Here is a 20,780-nt window from a genome sequence, read left to right on the forward strand (position 1 = left end):
CCATTTCTTCACCGGAGGTATGCAAGTCTTCATCTTGAGGCCATCTGTTTGTTATTCCCCGCCTGATTTGAGCGTCGGAGGGCCGTCGCCGGGACACCCCTCCCGGCTCGGTTTTGTTGCAGGTTCGCCGGAACGCTCGAGGGTCCAGCAGGGAGCGCCACGTCCCCAGCGTTCGTTGACTCCTGGTTCGGACAAGATCACTATATAAGAGAGGAAAACCTCCTCTCCTCTTACAACCTACCCACCCTCCTCCCTCCACATGCACTGTACTCTCCTATTAGCTTTTTCCACTTCATTGGGACGACATTAACCCCTTTCTCCCTTTGTTTGTGTCAGTGCAATCATTCCCTTAGACTTAGAACTAAGATTTAAATTAAGGGGTGATTGGTACAATCATGTCATAAGTATAAATGGTTTTGAAGAAGTTAGCAAAAGGTTCAAGTAGGATTAATTTATATTATTCTAATGGGTGTCAAGTATGTAGGTGTAGGAACTTAACATAGGTTGGAAAAATCTATTTGGGTCAAGGTGACTAGATACTTAACAAATGAAAAACTCTAAATGAGTCTAAGTAATTGGAGACTTGGTAAAGAAAAAGTTCAAGAGCTCTTTATCAAAAATTGAAGTTCCGGAGGAGTAAACACCCAGGAAATTGATTGTGGAGCAGGTAGCTCTTGATTTGACAAGTGTCAAGGAAGATACACGTCTATAAAGATGTTAGCTCGATAGCTCAAAGACCCGGATCAAGTAAGACTTGAAGTTAAACGTGAAGAGCTTTAACGCTTCTAAGGGCTAGAGGCTTGTCAAGAAGAACTCGAGGGAGGAGCTGAAGAGAGTACGAGCTTATGTCAGTTAGGTTTTTAGGTAGTTTTTCTACTTGTGTATTTGACTAAAGAAAAGTCATTCTAGGTCGAAGTCGATGAATACATACGAGGTCGAGCAGATTCAATTGATTGAAGGTTTATTCAGTCGATTAAATATTCAAGTAGTCAACTATAGACTGGCTGCTCGTGAAAAGAAACATTTGTTTTTGTTTTAGGTTGAATGAATTGCACTATAATTTAGTTGACTGAAGTCGCTTGAGTCGGCTACTTAGTCGACTGTTTTGCGTCATTGTATTATGCCAAGCGATATGATCATCAATAAACTCAAGACTTGTTCTTGACTAGATAAGGTTCATGGCAACAAGATTTGAGTTGACTGGACAAAGTATAATGGAGTTGCTGCAACAACAAAAAGGTCACGAGGTTATCTAAGTGAGTTGGCTAATCAGAGATTGAGTTGATTGAAGACACAAACAGCAAGAGAAACAGTCACAAGTTTATCTAGTTGAGTATTTGAATATTGATCAAGTCGACTAAAAACACAAACGCCAAGAGAAGAAGTCGAAGCAATATCCGAACGCATTGGCTGATAAAATTCAAGTCAACTAATTAATTTACAATGAGTCAACTAAAGATACAATCGTTAAACAAAAAACTCAGTGGTTATGTCAATTGATATTGCTTTGAATCCATTGATAACAATTTGAGTCGACTGAATGGACTTTGAGTAGATTGGAGACGAAACAATCTTGCAGATAAGATTCCAAAATTGGTGTTTCAGTTGGCTGACATGCAAATTTGAGTTGACAGAAGTACTATAGATTGCGACCATAACTAGGGGAGCAAGGCAACTTCAAAACGCAACAATTTATGTAATTACAAATGCTCATTGTTCTTATTGTTCACAAGTATTCTTAATGACCTTGAAGAAGATTGTCTCTAAAGGGTTTCTTTTTCTTGTTTACAATTGTTATTCTCTTAGTGTTTTCCTTTCATATCAATAATAAAAGAAAAATATTTTTGTACAAGATTTCTACACCTCCTGGAATGAGAACTTATTTCATATTAGGGGATTTCAAGGGATAACTCAACTTAAGAGTCATACCTTGTCAAATAAGATCTGGAATCTAAACAATGTTAAATAGCTTTGTGTTGGCATTGTGATTGTCTTATTTTCCATTAAATATCTTTCATATTAGTTGCTAACATATTAATTAAGTTTTGCAGTAAAAGCAAATAAAAAGAATTTTAAATTCTAGGTTGTCTATTCATTCCCCATCTAGCCACATTGACCCTAACAGAGTGATGGCTTTCAACGGCCTTCCCACCTGGCCTCCCTTTGCCGTCCCTATGCAGCAATGCTTAGGTGGTTGTTCTTTAAGAACGATAAGCAACAAAGCTAATCAATGGCGTGAGAGCTAATTCTAGGCATTCTTGTAAGGGATGTGTTATTGATGCATATTGCAACAAAAAATGATGATTGCCCATCCCTACTGAGCCATGCTCTGATCAAATAAATTTTTATATATTTCTATCAAGAAATGGAAGGGGAGCCTTGGCGCAATGGTTATGTTGTTGCCATGTGACCAAAAGGTCACGGATTCGAATCCTGAAAACAATCTTTTGTAAAAAAACAGAGTAAGGCTGCGTACAATGGATTCTTCCTCGGAACCGCGCATGGCGGGAGCTTCGTGCACCGGGCTACCCTCTTTTCTATCAAGAAATGACCATACTTTGTTGCTTACATGTTCATTGTGCATCTGTTGAATTTTGCCACAATTTTCAGTACCTAATATGTGTTTCACGTGAGGGAAGGATAAAAGAAGGAAATAAAGTGACCAAGAGCACCTTCCACAGTTGCTTTAGTGGAAAAAGGTTAAAGAGAGGGAAAAGAATGAGGAATTCTTTCCTGCATTCTTCTTTTATATTGTTTCCATCCTCATCTTCGAGTGCAATGGAGCTCAAATCCGAACTTGTGAAATTCTAAAACAAATTTATTTTTATTATGTCTTTTTTTTTTTGAAAAATAGAGCCTTGAAATTTAAGTTTCCTTCACTCTTTCCTTCCCTCCAAAAAAAGGGTTAGAAAAAAAATATTTTACATCTTTTTCTCTACCTCTTTCTTTCCCTAGATATTTCTTTCCTTTGCAAGAAAGGAAATGTTACAGCACCACAAGAAGCTTTTTAAGTCCTCTGGCAACTAATGCAACACAAACAAATCATACCAACAAGAAAAAGAACTCATCGAAGGGAAATATTATTAAGTTGAAAATGACCTCATATAGATTGTAACCCTTTCTATAACTTCAAAATAAGATCTTGCTCTCTGTAAAAATATAATTTGGGTCTCTTGAAAGTTTTAACTTTTAACAAACGTCCAAACAATTATGAACAAAAAATAAAGTAAAATTCTAAACTATATCATTCTCCCCTTTTAAGAAGAATTCGACTTTATTGAATAGGGAGATCAAGATGTGTGGGCATCTCATATACATTCAAAGTGAGGGCACCTGTGTAGATTGGTTAATTATTGTTCTATTTCTTTAAGTAACTTGAGAGCAAGGTGTAAAAATTTATACTTAGTAATCCAAACTTCATCGATTTTCAAGAAGTCCTCTCCAATGAACTAGGTACCTCCAGCTACTATCATGAAGAAGTAGCATCATTTAAGCATCCATAATGCATTTGATTCAAGGAGTGAGCTGTGTCATGGATGGTGTGCAAGAATCTAAACTATAGGGTGTAACCTTTAGGCAAATCAAGAAACAAAAAGGAGGTCTTGAATCTCCATTAGTACCGTAGTAAATCCTCTATATAAACTCATATTTAAATTAATAACTAACTCAATAACATGCATTTAAACAAGTTTCCTCACATTTTTTGAAGGGATTAAATGAACAAGCATGAAGTTTTTTTAAGGAGTTTTTAGGAATGCGTTCAAAGCGAATAAACAAAGAATTCAATGTTAGGGATCACTAAAATAATGCAATTAAATGTCCTTATTGACTTAGGATTCTTCCTACTCTAGTCTAGATCATCAGAAGACATTTTAAATGATTTAAACATGTCAAGATATAGTTTTTCTTTAAAAAAAAAAAGATAAAATGGTTTTACAGGCCTTCATGAAGTGTTTGTAGAAGGCTATAACTAGCCACCTAAAGAATATGGGATTTGGACCTATCTATAATCACCTAATTTGCATTAGGTCTGTCGAAATACCTTCAGCAGATCCATGATAATTATAAACCCAATGAAGAGGACATAGGATTATAAAGAACACTTCTTTGGATCATGAGTTAAAATACTGTTCCGTGCTAGGCGAAATGGGCATGTCGCCCGGCACCACAAAAACAACCTCTTTATGTTGCGACTGAGGCGCACATGCCACAACCATCTCGGGTCGCGGTGAAGACACGCGTGGGTCGCGTGCGCGATGAAGGTAGGAAAACACATAGGAAAATTAAAATTATGTTAATAAAATTTATATTAATAATTCCAATTAACTCCTAACTAAATAGATAATTTAAATCAACTTAATCAATGATAAGATATCACATTAATTTAACACACACACACATATATATATATATATATATTATTTATTTTAATTTTAAAAATATATAATAAATTATTTATTTATTTATTTACCATATAAAATACCTCGATCTCGTATTTTTTTCTTTTTAAAAAAAATATTTTCTTTTCATTTTTTTAGAATTTTTTTATTTTTAATTAATATATTTTATATTTAAAAAAAATATTGAAATTATATTAGCACGGCATGACACGGTACCGAAATCGTATTGTTCTGACTGGGATCGAAACCTCAAGATTTTAAACTATGCTTTGGATTAACCAACAACTGTTTAGTAGTAGAGTGTCAAGGATAGAATGGATATGTTAGTGGGTATCGAGTGCCTTACTGTAAATTAGGATAAAAGCAACAAGGAATTTCCATTGAAATTTGGTTCATAACTCTCACAAAAGTACTAAAAGTGTTCAAATGTTTAATGGGTATGGCCAACCACTTATACAACTCATCTTGTGCTAAAAGTAGTTTCTGTTGGGGTTGCAAAGTTGCAAACATAGTCCCATATTGAAAACACATGGAAAAGATCATGGGTTTATAAGAAAAAGATATCTCTATTGGCATGAGGCCTTTTGGGTAGAGCCCAAGAGCAAAACCATGAGGGCTTAGGCCCAAAGTGGACAATATCATGTCATTGTGGAGATATCTAAATTCTTTTCGATCCTACAATTGGTATCAGAGCCCGGACTGTGCACAAGAGCTATGGTCTGATTGAACCATGTGAGTACAATATTGACCTCGAACAAAGAAAGTGGGGGCTCCTATGTTCGGATCAAGAGGACCAGACACCAGGCAGGAAGTCCTAGTAGGTCGGGTGGACCGAGGGGCAGGAAGTCCTAGTAGGTCGGGTAGACCGAGGGGCAGGAAGTCCTAGTAGGTCGAGTAGACTGAGGGGCAGGAAGACCTGGTGGGTCGAGGATCGGACGTGGGAAGCCCATGGTCCTTTGTTTGAGGGGGGGATTGTTGGGGTTGCAAAGTTGCAAACATAGTCCCATATTGAAAACACATGAAAAAAATCATGGGTTTATAAGAAAAAGATATCTCTATTGGCATGAGGCCTTTTGGGTAGAGCCCAAGAGCAAAACCATGAGGGCTTAGGCCCAAAGTGGACAATATCATGTCATTGTGGAGATATCTAAATTCTTTTCGATCCTACAGTTTCCACTTGTCACTAATATTGATTTCAATTTGGTGATATTCACTATGCAAGTTGATTTTGGAGAAGCAATACACTCGGGTCATCAAGTTTAGTTATAGAAAACTTATACTTGAGTGATTTTGTTTGACAACAAAATATGGATGCATATGCTCCAACAGTCATCTTTTTAGGGCTCAATAAGGCAAGGATGGATCCTCTTCCTAATGAAGCCTCTTTTAAAAAACCCTTCAACTTATTTATTTCAACACGTTACAGTGAGTTCAAACAATAGTGTGGTCAATTCAGTAATTATGATCCCAGAACCAAATTTATGGTATGTCGAATCATGTGCATAAGCAAAAGCTAATAGGTAACTTTTCAGAAATATATTCGAACCCATCTAAGAACATAACTTCTAGGGGTGGTTATTTAGTGATGTATTATGGCATACCCTGATGTTTTAGGCCACTAAAGCTATCATCACCCTTGATTCCTCACATTCTTTCTCAAATTGCAATTACTTGACAAGGTAAAGAGGGAGCTTTTGAAGGCTATAGTTTTTATTTCAAGTTTGGTATCGTTTGGGTTGGTCAAATACAACCAAAAACTTCTTCACAAAAGTGACAAAAGAAATAGGTATTCTTACTCTCATAATGAGTTACAGAGACATCATAAAGCAAACATTGAATAAGGATAACATGAGTTGCGCTCATAGTAAGGACATTACACCATATTTTAGCTGCATATGGGCCCATTTCAATAGGGACCAAATGCTACAATGTAATGTTTGGTACATATGCCATATTTTAGAAGTTTGGTATACATGCCACCACCATGTAAGGACTTGGATGTACATATGCCACCATAAATTTGTAGATCTCCTAGGGCCTAATGTAGTTACTAGATGATAGTTCCTGAGCAAGTCGAGCTAGTTGATTTTCCTAATTCTGGTGACACTCCATTAGGAGGTGTGCCACCACTCAAGGGGCCTAATGGTCAAAAGATAATGTCTCATGTATTGCTCACTCTACGGTCTTACAGCAAGCTTCTTTAATTGAGATTGAGGCTATTTTGCAAATTAGTAAACTCTAGACTAGGACCTAAAAAATAGTAAAATAGGGTTGAATAAAATTTTAGCTGGCTTGCTCAAGCAAAGGCATATCACAAGAAGAGGCAGGAGCCAAGTCTCATGCAAATGAGGTGGCATCAGGAATCGCATTGGAATAGGCTTAAGGACTTTCGGTTGTGATCTAATTGGGCGTGTTATGGAAGTGAATGAGGTGTCTCCTAGGAACACTATCGCAAGGACATGACGGCACGCAACATTAGGGGAGGGGGTGGATGTTGTGGATGTCGGCATGGAGTCTTTAAAGAAGTGTAGGAGCATATGCAAGGTCACGCGATGCCCCTTTCTATTTCATCTCTCAATTTATTAAATTTAGCAAACTATTATACTAATGTTAAGTTGTTCTCCGAAAAGAATGTGGTGTAGAGTCTGATTGCAACGTCTCGATAAGAACCGCTATATCTCTATAAGACTTAGGTGTAGTATTAAATATATAAGAATTCTCAGGTTGAATAAGAACAAACATTATAAAATATTGATTGTCTTATATTTGAAATATAGAACATAGGAATGTTCACTAGTAAAGTAATGGAGGTAGTAGATACAATAATTAGAAGAAGAATTAATATTTTATCTTTACAAGAGATAAAATGAGTAGGTAAGGCAAAGATGATAGAGAACATAGAGTTTAAGTTATGGTACATAGGAAGAAGTAAAATAAGAAATTGAATAGCTATTGTTATCGATAGCTCGTTAAAAGTAATAGTTAGAAAGGAGATAGGATTATAACTCTTAAAATAGTAGTGACCAAATAAACTATTAATATAATTAGAATAAATGCATCTAAGTAGGATTAGACGAAGTCATCAAATATAAATTTTGAAAAAAAACCCTAAATGAGGTATCCAAAAAAATTTATCCTAAATGAGATGATTTTAATAAAAAAAGATCTAAATTGACATGTATAGTAAGAAATGAAGAATATGATATGGTACGTGGGGTTATGATTTTGGAATAAGAAATGAAAAAAAAAAACTATATCAAATCTTGCGATAAAATATGAACTAATATAGCCAATACGTATTTCAAGAAAAGAGAAGAACATTTGGTTACATTCAAAAGTGAGAACAATAAGTTGAAAATTGCTTTTCATATGGTCAAGAAGAATAATAGAAAGATTTGTAGAGATTGCATAGTACCAATAAAATGAAAACGTAGATGACTCCTAGAATCATGCGATGGAAGTTAAAGGACGAGAAGTAAAATATCTTTAAGGAGAGGATAAGAACACAAGTATTAGGAGAAATACATAACAACTCGAATAAAACATGAAATAAAATGACATTAAATTTGAAAATGATGGCTAAGAGCATACTTGATGAGTCTAAAAGGACGTGAACTTCCAAGTAAAGAATCTTAGTGGGGTAATGAAAAAGTATGTAACTGAAAGTGACAAAAAATGAACAGCTTAAACACACTTGTAAGAACGAAGAAAATTTTAAAAAGTATGTGACAACTAAGAAAGAGGCAATGAAAGCGTTGAGTAAAATAAAAAATAAAACTTTCGAACACTTATATCGGCAGTTCGATACAAAAGAAGAGAAAAAAGACATCTATAGAATAGTTAGAGCAAGGGAGGAAAAAAAGAGATCGTATCCAAATAAGATGCATTAAAGATGAATACAGTAGAGTACTAGTGAATGATAAGAAAATAAAAGAGTGATTGAAGAGAATTTTCATCAACTTTTTAATGAAGGTTTACATGACCGACTTAAGTAATTTAAGTAGGTAAAGAAGTATAAAAATTTAAATTTTTATCAAAGAATTCAAACTTCAAAAATATAACAAGCTTTAAATAGAATTTAAAATGAAAAAGTGATTGGACTAAATGATATTTCGATAGAGGTATGGAAATGTTTAGGAAGTAGAGAAGCAGGGTATTGAATGCTTACGAAATTATTCAAACTGATATTGGAAACAGAAAAAAATGATGATTAGTGAAGGATAAGTACTTAGATCCTCTGTATAAAAAATAAAGAAAATGTACAAATTATATGAATTATAGGAGCATTAAACTAATGAATCATACCATAAAATTTTGGAAAAGAATGATAAAGAAAAGACTAAGGAAATATGATGATTGAAAACCAATTTGGATACATGCTTACAAGGCCAACAATAAAAGTTATGCATCATCTCAAATAATTAATTGAGAAATATCGAGAAAAAAGAAAGAGTTACACATTATATTTGTCGACCTAGAAAAAGCTTATGACAAAGTCCTGCGAAAAGTTATATGAAGAATTCTAAAAAAGCAATGTGCTAAAGTAGAATATATTGAAATAATTAAGAATATGTCTAGGATATAATTGCAAAATGGAAGACTTTAGATGGATTGACCAAAGAATTTCCTATAAAGATAGGATTATATCAAAGATTGACTTTAAGTCTCTATCTTTTTATATTAATCATGAATGAACTAATTGGACATATTCAAGACACGCTACCATAGTGCATGTTATTTGTAAATGATATTGTTTTACTAAATGAGACACGTGAAAGAGTAAATGATAATCTTGAATCTTAGTAGGATCAATGAAACTGAAAGGTTTCCAGCTTAGTAGAGTAAAAATGAAATATATAGAATTTATGTTTATAAATATTAAATGTAGCAAGACAATTATTGAATAAAAGATGATGAATTATTTGACTAAGAGCTTTAAGTATTTAGGATTATTTTTTTAAAAGGATAGATGGCTTGAGAGATATGTATTATATAAAATACAAATAGGATTATTGAAATGGAGGAGAGAGTGTTAGACGTTCTTTATGATCATAAGGTACCTTAAAGAGAAGTTCTACAAAATACAATTAGACATGTTATGTCATATAGAGCTGAATGTTTGTCTATAACTCGAGCATACGAGCAAAAGATGATAATCACAGAGATGAGGATGTTAAGGTGGATGTGCGGACATACAAGAATTGATAGGATAAAAAATGAAAACATTTGAGAGAAAGTCAACGTTGCAACTATTGAGGGAAAATTCCAAGAGACACGTTTAAGATGATATGAATATGTACTTAGACAATCAATAAATGTTCTAGTAAGACAATGTAAAACTATGACAAATACACACATTAAACGAGAAAGACTAAAAAAAACTTGATTAACAATGATAAAACAAGATAAAAATGTATTTAAATATTGATGATAATATAATAAGGGATAAAGCTGACATAGGAGGATTCATATAGCCGACCTCACTTAGTAAGATAAGGCTTATTGTCATTGTTGTTGCTATACAAAAACATGAATTATGTTATTTTAGTGTTAGAAAGTTGGGTTGGTTGTTTTGTTAAGCCTTCAATCATCATTTACATAAGTAACATTAAAGTAAATATATGAAGGAGAAGCTTAAAAGAGAGAAACAGTAAAAAAATCATGAGAAGAAATGAAAGTACTAAAACAAAATAGAGATGAGATAAAGAAGAGGAAAAAAATAAGAAGGTAAAAAAGGTGGCAAGGAGTAAAGAGAATAGAAGATAAATAAATACCAACATGTGAAATCAAATTATTAAGAGATACTGTCTTTGACTCAACTTGTAATGAAGGCCTCTTGCCAAAGCGCATGGTCTGACCATGATGGTGCAACCTCCTCAATTGGTATGTTCATGCTAGAGCAAATTCTGCACAATGGGAAGAAACAAACCAAAAAAAATCACCAGCATAGCAACTTAAGTAGTTTCTACTGTTACAGAAATTTTAAGATTGGAATGTGCTATATAAGAAATTGGAAGACGCTGGCCAATCATGGGATCAAATCTAAAATGAAAATCAGTTCAAACCCTCATAAGATTTTGATGAGTATGAAAAATATATGCATTCTTCAAAAATCAAGAAAAAGTAAGGAGAAATTAACCTTACATTTTAAACCAGTATTTCATTAAACAAGATAATGTGACGAATATAATGGCTCCTGCTACTTAAATTCTGTCAATAAATCCTGTAATAACTCTAGACAACAAGTTTACCAGATTGGTTATTGTTTATTAAACTAAATGAGAAATTCATGTATGGCGTGTTAAGTAAAGGCACCAACAATATTATATAATGTAATTAATAAACTTGAAAAATATAAATGAATGACAAAATCGAGCACCAGCTAGATTATTACTTCATTACAAAGCATGTTTTTGGAAAGTCACCAAATAGTTGGTTTATACTAAGTTCAAAGGCTATCAAGATGAAGATGGGTAAGAGTAAAAGATGGCAAGGAGAAAATATCATGTTTGCTGCATGATAACTGTGCTTTAAATGAACATCCAATAGCCCAGCCTCATGGTTCATATAGGACTTCAATCTGAATGTGTTTTAATATAATAAAATTTGTTCATCCAAAACAAACTTATATAATGTTTACATCAAATCAACGTAAAAAGGTAGATGAGGGAGCAAGAATTTACTCAATCACTAACTGGCGTATAACTCCTGGAAGTATCCCATCACTAATTGGAGCTGTTTGCACTACAAATGAACATAATTCTTGTTCAGTTGGAGGTGGTTCTGTGAAATCATGAATGACCTAGTTGAAGAATAAAAAAGGTATTATCAAGATAAAAATAAAAGAATGATATTAAAACAAGAAAAAAGGAAAAAAAAAGAACAAGTATAAAAATCCAAGGTAGGGCTATGGAAGTTGTTTGCCAAGGTCTTGGGGATTAAATCCTGCCCTCACCTAGCGTGTTTATCATGATCATAAAGCAATATTATATAGAATTTATCAACTGGTGTCGTTCCTTCCCAAAGAAAAGTGTGTGTGTGTGTGTGTGTCCACACATTTGCTTTTTTAATTGAATAAACACATTCATAAGTTATTTAGAGCAACTTGTGACAATTGGTATCAAAGCGGACCTAATCTTAGAGATGCAAAACTGTTGAAAAGCATTGTCTACATGATGGAGCAACCACCATGAATGATTCTGTCTGAGTTAAAATTTTGAATCTTGATGGGATGTTAAACCTTAAGTGAAAAAGATTGTGTTGCTAAAAATTACATCAAACTTGCTCTAATATTAATAAAAAAATGCTATGACGCCAAGTCAAAGCAGCTTTGATGCAGTCAAAATTGCTCTGACTTTGGTCAAAATTATTCCAACACTGGTCAAAATTGCTCAAACATTATCAAAATTGCTCCAGTCTTGTCGATTAGAGATGATTTTGTCTGGAAGTCAAGGCTTTGGATCTTGACAGGATGTCAAGCCTTAAGTTGAAAAGGTTGTATGGGTCAAAACTGCTTCAACACTAGTCAAAATGTTCAGATGACAGTCAAAACTGTTTTGATGCAATCAAATCTACTCTGATGCCTCCAACATTGGTTAAAACCATTCCAACTTAGTCAAAATTGCTACAATTTGGTTAAGTGCTCTAATATTATGTTAGCAGTTTTGGCAAAACTATTACAACATGAAGCAATTTTGATTAGAAGTGCTCCAATGCTAGTCAAAACTGCTCCAACGGTATAGCAGATCAAAACTAAACTGTTTTAACACTAGTAACTCCAACTTGATCAAAAGTGCTACAAAGTAGAGCAGTTAAAGTAATTTCGACCAACGTTGCTACAATGTGGAACAGTAGAAGCAATTTGGCCAAATCTATTACACATTGTAGCAATTTTGGCTAAAATTGCTACAATGATGATTGATAGATTAAATAAAAAAGGTAATTTGAGGAGAAAATTTAACATGAGGCACAATTTTGAGTTTTTTTTGAAACATAGAATGTCCTATTAATGATAAAAAAAACAAGGGGTGCTCTTTTGATGTTTACCCATAATTAATCAAAATTAATTGAATTACTCTAATTATTTGGCCAAGATTACTCTCAATAAATTTAATTAAAATAACTAAGTAAAATTTCATTATTTTAATTAGAATCAGATTAATTAAAATAAAATCTGATAAACTTAATCAAATTCAATTTGATTAAAATATCAGCTCTAAAAATTTGATTTAAATTAATTCAGTTTAAGTACTTTAAGTTAAATTAATTTAATTGTAATTAAGTTAATAAATTTTTTAATTAACTAATTTTCTGAGTTAATGTAATTAATAAATTAAATTTAACTAGAATCAAATTAACTTAATAAAAATATGATTTAAATTAATTCATCTTGATTTGTATGATTTAAATATGATATAATTAATTAAATTAAATTTTTTAAACTACAATTATAAAAATCCAACTATCATGAACATTAATGAAAATAAATAATATAAAAATAATTTTAAAATTTTTAAAATACTACAATTAATTTCTTACTAAACTATTAATAACTATATATTTAGTATTTATTATTAATTAACTTATTAAGTGTTATAGTTTATTATTTACCTCCTAACCTCCCACACACAAGGCATCTCCTTCCTAGAGCCACAACGGAAGGCAAACACGAGCTAACATAAGCGCCACAACAAGTCGAGCTAACATAAGCGCCACAGCAAGTCTCCTCCGTGCCTCTTCCTTCAAAGATTTTTGGCTTTTAATCACCTACTCCTCAGCAATCCAACCCTTCAGTAATCAACTCCAATGCCCACTAGGGTCCTAGCAAACAATGGTGCATCATTTGTGCCTCGGGTCGGTAGAATTGGGTGATTCCTTTCAATATTCCTTCAATTCTATCAATTTCTTCTAAATTCTCATTTACTTTCTATTATTTCAATTAACATTTGAAAGGATCTCAAAAAACTCTCCAAGAAATAGGCTGGAATTGGATCAGCTACTGTTGATCCTGATCCAACTCGGTCCATCCATATTAGGATCGGTGAAGTTTACCAACCATGTTTCTGGCATTCCAATGCACTCTTTTCCTTTTTTTTTTGGGGATAAATAAAAATTTAGTATAGCTTAAACCAAGATTACAATAGCCGGTCGTCTAAGAGTTACTTATGTCTGACAGACCAGAGTAAACACCCAATGACCGGTCCAGCATCCAGAATGTGACTGCATGACTTGGTTGCAAGTAGTTCTTCCACACTATCCGGGCCCATGACTTCTTAGGACTAGGATGCCTAAAAAAATCATATGCCTTAGCCACCCTGCCATTGTCTTGAGCAAACCACTCTTCTTGTTTCTGTCCAGCAACCTCCGATGACCCAGCAGCTGATAATATAAGATCCCTTATCTGAAGCAGGTGCTTGATCGGGGGGAATCTGTGTGGGTCACCTCCAGGTCCATAGCAGGAAGTTATTGGCCAAGTGACTCACCAATGCACTCTTTAGTACTGGCCAAGTGACTTATTGAGGATCTTTATGCTTTGTAGAAAGCTTCTTTTTTGAAGGAATGGTGATATAGACAAGTCTTTTAGCTTGATAAGTAGGAAGCTATTGTCACTCGGAAAGTTATGGGAGGTCATGAAGTGAAGGATGTTAGGATGTTGAAGTACACCATGAATGATAAGAGAATTCTTCCTGTTCTCAATATGAAGAGTGTTTGTTATATAACATTTGGAGAGGAAAGCATAGCCTCATCCTTGGAATTTGAATATTTTAGCTAAGTCTCCTTTCTAAGCTTATAGGAGTATTCAGAACACAATTCTAGAACTCTGGGTTGATTGGATTGATGTTATTCCTTCAGAGGCAATTTACATAGTGCAAAAGGTGCCAACTACTATAATTGATGTGTTAAACCATCTTGTTTCAACTGTGGAAGGTGTATGGAGGGTAATTGCCCATTTGTTGTGGATCTGTGAGACCGACTCTCTTGAGAGGTTAAAGGGGTGGATATTCTAATTTAGGTGGATGGTGGAATGATAAGAATGCTTGAAGAGGGAGTTGGTCTTGGTAAATAAGTTGCCGCATTTATGAAGTTTCTTATTAGAGTTGGTCTAGAACATATTTTGAAGGATAGGAATAGCAGAAAACATAATGAGGTGCAGTGCTATTCTACAAATAACCTTGTTCAGTAAGAATAAGGTGCAAGAGTTTTGCAAGCTTTCTGGTGCTTGTAATTATGTGTAAGGGAAGTTTAGGGGACTGATTTATCAGATGTTGGTAGATTGCCTGTAGGTATTCTGTGATGTAGCATGGGTGTCAGATTAATGGATGTACCTATTGTCTATTGAGGTGAGGTGGTGGTGGTCCCTTTAGTTGTTGTGGCTGTAATGAGGAGAGCCTCTTCGGTGGTGCATGGGGAGCTGATTTCAATCAAAGCTGGGTTACAATATTGTTTGGACAATTTTATTGGGTTTTGGGTTGTAGTTTTGATTCTCAAGTTCTTGCTGAATGTTTAAGAAGGACCTGCTTCATGGCAGACCATGAATCTAATGAAGGACATTAAAGCATTGGGGTGGTAGCGTTATTGAGTGACAATATTGTGGTAACTTTGTAAGGAATATTGGCGCGAAGGGTGTCAATATTGGCACATAGCTTGCCGAGGTTTTTTGAAAAAGGGATATTGGCGCGAAGGGTGTCAATATTGTGGTAGCTTTTTAAGGAATATAATGAAAGAGTTGGTAGTGTTGTTAAAATGGGAAAGGTATATTATATTGAATAGAATGTTTTTAATTTATTCATCATTAATGTGCTATTGAAATATATGAATTTACAATATTCTCTACAATCAAATAACATTTTGTAATTTTTAATTTTAAGATAAATTTTTATTTTCATCTACCAAAAGTATATGTAAACCTTTTAAGGTTTGAAAATTGAAATCTACTTTTATTTTTCAATTTTTTCTTTTCATTGAAGTGAGCAGATTGGGTTTGAATCCAATAATAGCACTAGCACCGTTGAGAGCCAAAGATATCCCCAAGCAAGGCTTAAAGTTTTTCTCCACAATTAAAATGAGCTTAACCTTTTTAAACCCCTATCAGTTGGGTAAATAACATTTGCAGATAACATACACAAAGTATTTGGCTCAGATATATGTGTGCATGCATGTACATAACTATTTATGGAATTCATTCCAAAAGGTCATATGTTGACCCTGGGCGCCCCACACGGCCGACCCACGGCTATATGTGAAGAGGTAAACCAAGAAACCGAAGAGGCCACAACATGGGAGGATATTTCCATCGACTTCGCCGAGAATCGGCCCTTGCCCCATTTCTACAAATCTACCTTGTGGTGACCAACTCAGCTATGCCTTGAGGGAAACTATATATGGAATTCATGTGGCAAACGGAGATTCGCTCGCCCCTAGTGCCCCCGCCAACCCATCCCTAAGCCAACACGGAAGAGATAAATCACGGGTGGCTACTAGTCATTAGTGCAGGTGGCAAGGCATGGGGGGAGGCATGCTTGGACACGCCGAGTTTTGACTCCAAGACCTCATGTGGCAACACCCCTTGCCTTAACCACCGCACCACCCCGAGGGGACACTATTTATGGAATGCATGAAAATATGTAGAGATGTATAATGAAAAAAAAACAGCTTTCAGTTAGGTTCTCAGAGAAGGAAAAAATTGATGAATTAACAAATCAATTCATATCAAGCTTGATTAGGGCAGAATCTGTGTGGGCCACCTCCAGGTCCGTAGTAGGAAGTTATTGGCCTAGTGACTCGCCAATGCACTCTTTAGTAGCTATGAAGAGTGTTTGCTATATAACATTTTGAGAGGAAAGCATAGACTAGCTAAGTCTCCTTGCTAAGCTTATAGGAGTATTCAGAACACAATTCTAGAACTCTGGGTTCCTTGGATTGATGTTATTCCTTCAGAGGCAATTTACATAGTGCAAAAGGTGCCAACTACTATAATTGATGTGTTAAAGCATCTTGTTTCAACTGTGGAAGGTGTATGGAGGGTAATTACCCATTTGTTGTGGATCTGTGAGACAGATTCTCTTGAGAGGTTAAAGGGGTGGATATTCTAATTTAGGTGGATGGTGGAATGATAAGAATGCTTGAAGAGGGAGTTGGTCTTGCTAAAGAAGTTGCCGCATTTATGAAGTTTCTTATTAGAGTTGGTCTAGAGCTTATTTTGAAGGATAGGAATAGCAGAAAACATAATGAGGTGCAGTGCTATTCTACAAATAAGCTTGTTCAGTAAGAATAAGGTGCAAGAGTTTTGCAAACTTTCTGGTGCTTGTAATGTGTAAGGGAAGTTTAGGGGACTGATTTATCAGATGTTGGTAGATTGCTTGTGGGTATTCTGTGATGTAGAATGCGTGTCAAATTAATGGATGTACCTATTGAGGTGTGGTGGTGGTGGTCCCTTTAGTTGTTGTGGCTGTAATGAGCAGAGCCTCTTCAGTGGTGCATGGGGAGCTGATTTCAACTAAAGCTGGGTTACAATATTGTTTGGACAAATTTATTGGGTTTTGGGTTGTAGTTTTGATTCTCAAGTTCTTGCCAAATGTTTAAGAAGGACCTGCTTCATGGCAGACCATGTATCTAATGAAGGACATTAAAGCATTGGGGTGGTAGCGTTATTGAGTGACATTATGCATGTAGAGCTAAAAATGAGCAGGCACATAGCTTGCTGAGGTTTCTTTGAAAAAGGGATATTGGCGCGAAGGGTGTCAATATTGTGGTAGCTTTTTAAGGAATATAATGAAAGAGTTGGTATTGTTGTTAAAAAGGGAAAGGTATAGTATATTGAATAGAATGTTTTTAATTTATTCATCATGGATGTGCTTTTGAAATATTTGAATTTATAATATTCTATACAATCAAATATCATTCTGTAATTTTTAATTTTTAAGATTAATTTTTATTTTCATCTACCAAAAGTATATGTAAACCTTTTATGGTTTGAAAATTGAAATCTACTTTTATTTTTCAATTTTTTCTTTTCATTGAAAGTGAAAAGATTGGGTTTGGATCCAATAATAGCAATAGCACCGTTGAGAGCCAAAGATATCCCCAAGCAAGGCCTAAAGTTTTCTCCACAATTAAAATGAGTTTAACCTTTTTAAACCCCTATCAGTTAGGTAAATAACATTTCCAGATAACATACACTTAGTATTTGGATTTTATTTGTCCAAGATATATGTGTGCACACATGTACATAACTATTTATGGAATTCATGAATATATGTAGAGATGTATGATGAAAAAAATCAGCTTTCAGTTAGGTTATCAGAGAAGGAAAAAATTGATGATTTAACAAATCAATTCGTATCAAGCTTCTTATTAGAAAAGAAAGTATTTGACTCAGAAAAATTGTAATGCAAATATAATTGAACCCTTTTAACAACCATCAGTAAGGCTATAATCTAATTTTGGTTTCAGTGCTTGCAACATCTACTTGTACCAACCAAAAAAAAAAATCAAGTCAACAAATAATTGAAAACCTTTTATCAAAATAAGGCATCGAGAGTAGAACACTTATCAAATCAAAGCAAATATCTAAGAAGATATGGTCTAGAGAATTAGCACTCACCTTTCTACGAACAACAAAGAAGTTGGTCACAGTTCCTTCTAGGATGCTATCACCATCATTCGTCAACAAGAGCTCCGTCACTGATGGAGGCCTCATCTTCTCCAGCCCCTGTCTTACCCTGGCATCAGACACGAGCATGTAGCATCGTGAACAAAAAATAAGCGGAAAGAAAGCTGAAACACTGGTTGATAGATCCAAAATGAAGATATCGAGTATAGTAACTGGCTCCTCACCGCACCCAATCTGAGTATTTGGCCTCTGCCAAATCCCTCCCTGGACCAGCGACCGCCAGTCGCGCTCCAAAAGCACCAAATGGGGGCGGAATGAAGAAACCTACATGGAGTAGCACATCCAGGCCGTCAGAGTCGCAACGGCCCCGGACCAAGGCCGTGATGGCCAGCTCGTCCGTGCTCCCAGAGCGGTCTCGGTCCCGTAGAGCGAGGCGGAGGCCAATTTCAAGCGAGTCGTGGATCCGATGCGGAACGGAGTCGATGAGAGGGAACACGGCGGGGACTGATCCGGCGGAGAAGAGGCTGGGTCGGGACTGGGAGAGGAGGCGGGCGGAGTGGACGAGGCGGCGGATATGGCGTTCCAAGAAGAGGACGAGGGAGGCACCGCCATAAGTGCGGGTGGTGGTATAAGCCCCTGCGAGGGTGAGGAAGAGGGCCAGCAAGGGAAACATCAATACTCATACAATTGGTATATAACGACGGGGAGGCAAGTGAAGTACCAGCAGTGGACTGCAGGAACGTGGCGACGGGGGGAACGTCGCCGGCCAACGGGACGCCATTCACCAATAAGAGCTTCGAGCTGCACGGTGCCATTTTTAAGTTAATTGAATGTTACGCCAGAAAACTCGATCGAGAGTCGGAGTTGGATGGATCCGGCCGGCCCACGGAAGTTTCAACCGGGCAGTCGACCCAATGATCCTAATGGTTCAAACACGAGATATAAATTTCTGGATTTTGAATACAGCGCACGGGGAGTCACTCCGTTATAGCCCGAGGGGCTAAGGAGATGCTCACATGAGTTCAGACCCAAAGGCACGTAAATGGGAAAAAATAATCTTGTAAAAAATTAAATGAGTACCAATGTTTTAATATATGATAAAGTATTTAAAATTAGATTTTAAAGTGTGCAGGTATAGAAAATACAATAATTGATCAATAGCTACACTTAAAATTATCCTTCCAAAGGACGCACTCAATTTTTATATTTTCCAAACGACGCACCCTCCCACTGACCGTTGTCTCAGTTTTCACAATTTTCAAGTATAGAAGCCACAATTCAAAATAAAAAAAAAAAAAATTTAAAAAAAATCGGATGCGGATAATCTTGACATCTTTCCTCTCTTCTCTTTTTTTTTCTTAGCACGCTTAATCCCTCATATCTCGAAAAGTCTTCTTCCTTTCCTCCGAAACCTCTTCTACTTTCCCTCTCAGTTCATTGGAAACATGATCTTCAATGCTGATTTCTAAGGATCAATATCATTGTGGAGTTAGTTTTGATTGATCAGAATAAAAATTTTGACAAATCAAAAAATAATGGTGCTACTTTCCAATAATCAACATCAGTGTGGTTGGTGCTGATTTTGAATGATCAGAATCAATGTATAGAAGAAATTTGATAAAAATTTGCATTATTTTCAAAATATCTACAACATGGTTGGTACTGGGTTGTAAAAAAAATGGTGTGATTTGAAAATGCAGCACCATACAAATAATTAATGTTTTACTGGAAAAGTTTTGTACCAATATGGTGCTGAATTTAAATCATCAGCTCTGATGCTGGATTTTGAAAATCAAAAACTTGTAACCAATACTTTCTATCTGAAAATTTAGCACACTATCCCAATTCGAAAATTAAATTTGTTTTATATTTTTATTTTTTTTAAAAAAAAATTGTATTCATGTTGGGTAGAAACTTCAATGGACTAGTATTTTAGAGCCCTTTAATATTTTTTTGGCGAACCAACAAGTATAGAAAAGCAACATGGCTCTGTTCGTTTACACAATGGACACAAGTAGATCCTTAATCAGATCCCTTTTACTATTTTTGTTACATGCTATATATTCAACAATTTGGAGATATTAGTCAATATATTTTAAAATTAGAATTCAACATCACAAATCTTTAGATTTTCCATTAATTTCACCAAAAGAAATGTATCATTATTACTTGATATTACAGATAAAAGGTATTTTCATTTATATCAATTCAACTAATTAGACTAATGCATCAGATGACTTTTTCCTTACTTATTTCTCTAACAAATTAGAACCTACTAGATGAAAAATTGAAGAGTTGCTTAAAATATACTTACATCGAGTAGGAGTGGATGATGATATTTTAATATTTTATAAATTATATATTATATAAGATCCTAAAATCTCAAGACTTCATGTGACAACACCCCATATCTTAAGCATCACACCGCCCCGAGAGGACCAACTGTTTTTTAATCCAGCAGTATCAAATACGAGTGACCAAATAAGATCTAGCAGTGGCAAAGCCACAATCAAATGAGGACACAATCTGAATAACAAATTTCAGAAGATCCATCTTTTTTAGTACAGCAGTACCAAATATAAGTGAAGAAACAGGATTTAGTAAAGGCAGAGACTAAAGTCAATGTCAAGAACACAGACTAAACAAGTTTCAGAAAATTTTGTTTTTAATCCAACAGTATGAAATATGAGTGATGAAGCCGGATCTAGCAAAGGGAAGACTGACAATCTATGCAACAGAAGATCAATACTGCATCAGTTCACTTGAAC

The 20,780-nt window shown here is 35.1% G+C and overlaps 1 protein-coding gene across 4 annotated transcripts in view; it reads right to left on the minus strand.

Annotated features, from left to right (window-relative positions):
• Nucleotides 1-18,921, minus strand: part of LOC122008608 — a 36,020-nt gene extending 17,099 nt beyond the window's left edge. For 2 of the 4 annotated variants that reach the window (XR_006119325.1, XR_006119323.1), the window contains exons 1-5: nt 18,734-18,921; nt 18,237-18,648; nt 18,004-18,121; nt 11,084-11,202; nt 10,221-10,306 (exon numbers count right to left, since the gene is read on the minus strand). Coding sequence is in view for 1 of the 4 variants with exons in the window: in XM_042564395.1 (XP_042420329.1) it covers nt 10,221-10,306; nt 11,084-11,202; nt 18,004-18,121; nt 18,237-18,648; nt 18,734-18,827 (829 nt within the window). In the remaining 3 variants the exon portion in view is untranslated. Of the gene's footprint in view, nt 1-2,476; nt 2,585-10,220; nt 10,307-11,083; nt 11,203-18,003; nt 18,122-18,236; nt 18,649-18,733 lie in introns of all 4 variants that reach the window. The other 2 variants (XR_006119324.1, XM_042564395.1) reach the window with 2 other exon arrangements.
• Nucleotides 18,922-20,780: the final 1,859 nt, after the last annotated feature.

Source organism: Zingiber officinale, chromosome 8A, assembly GCF_018446385.1.
Source record: "Zingiber officinale cultivar Zhangliang chromosome 8A, Zo_v1.1, whole genome shotgun sequence".
Classification (NCBI taxonomy): Eukaryota; Viridiplantae; Streptophyta; class Magnoliopsida; order Zingiberales; family Zingiberaceae; genus Zingiber; species Zingiber officinale.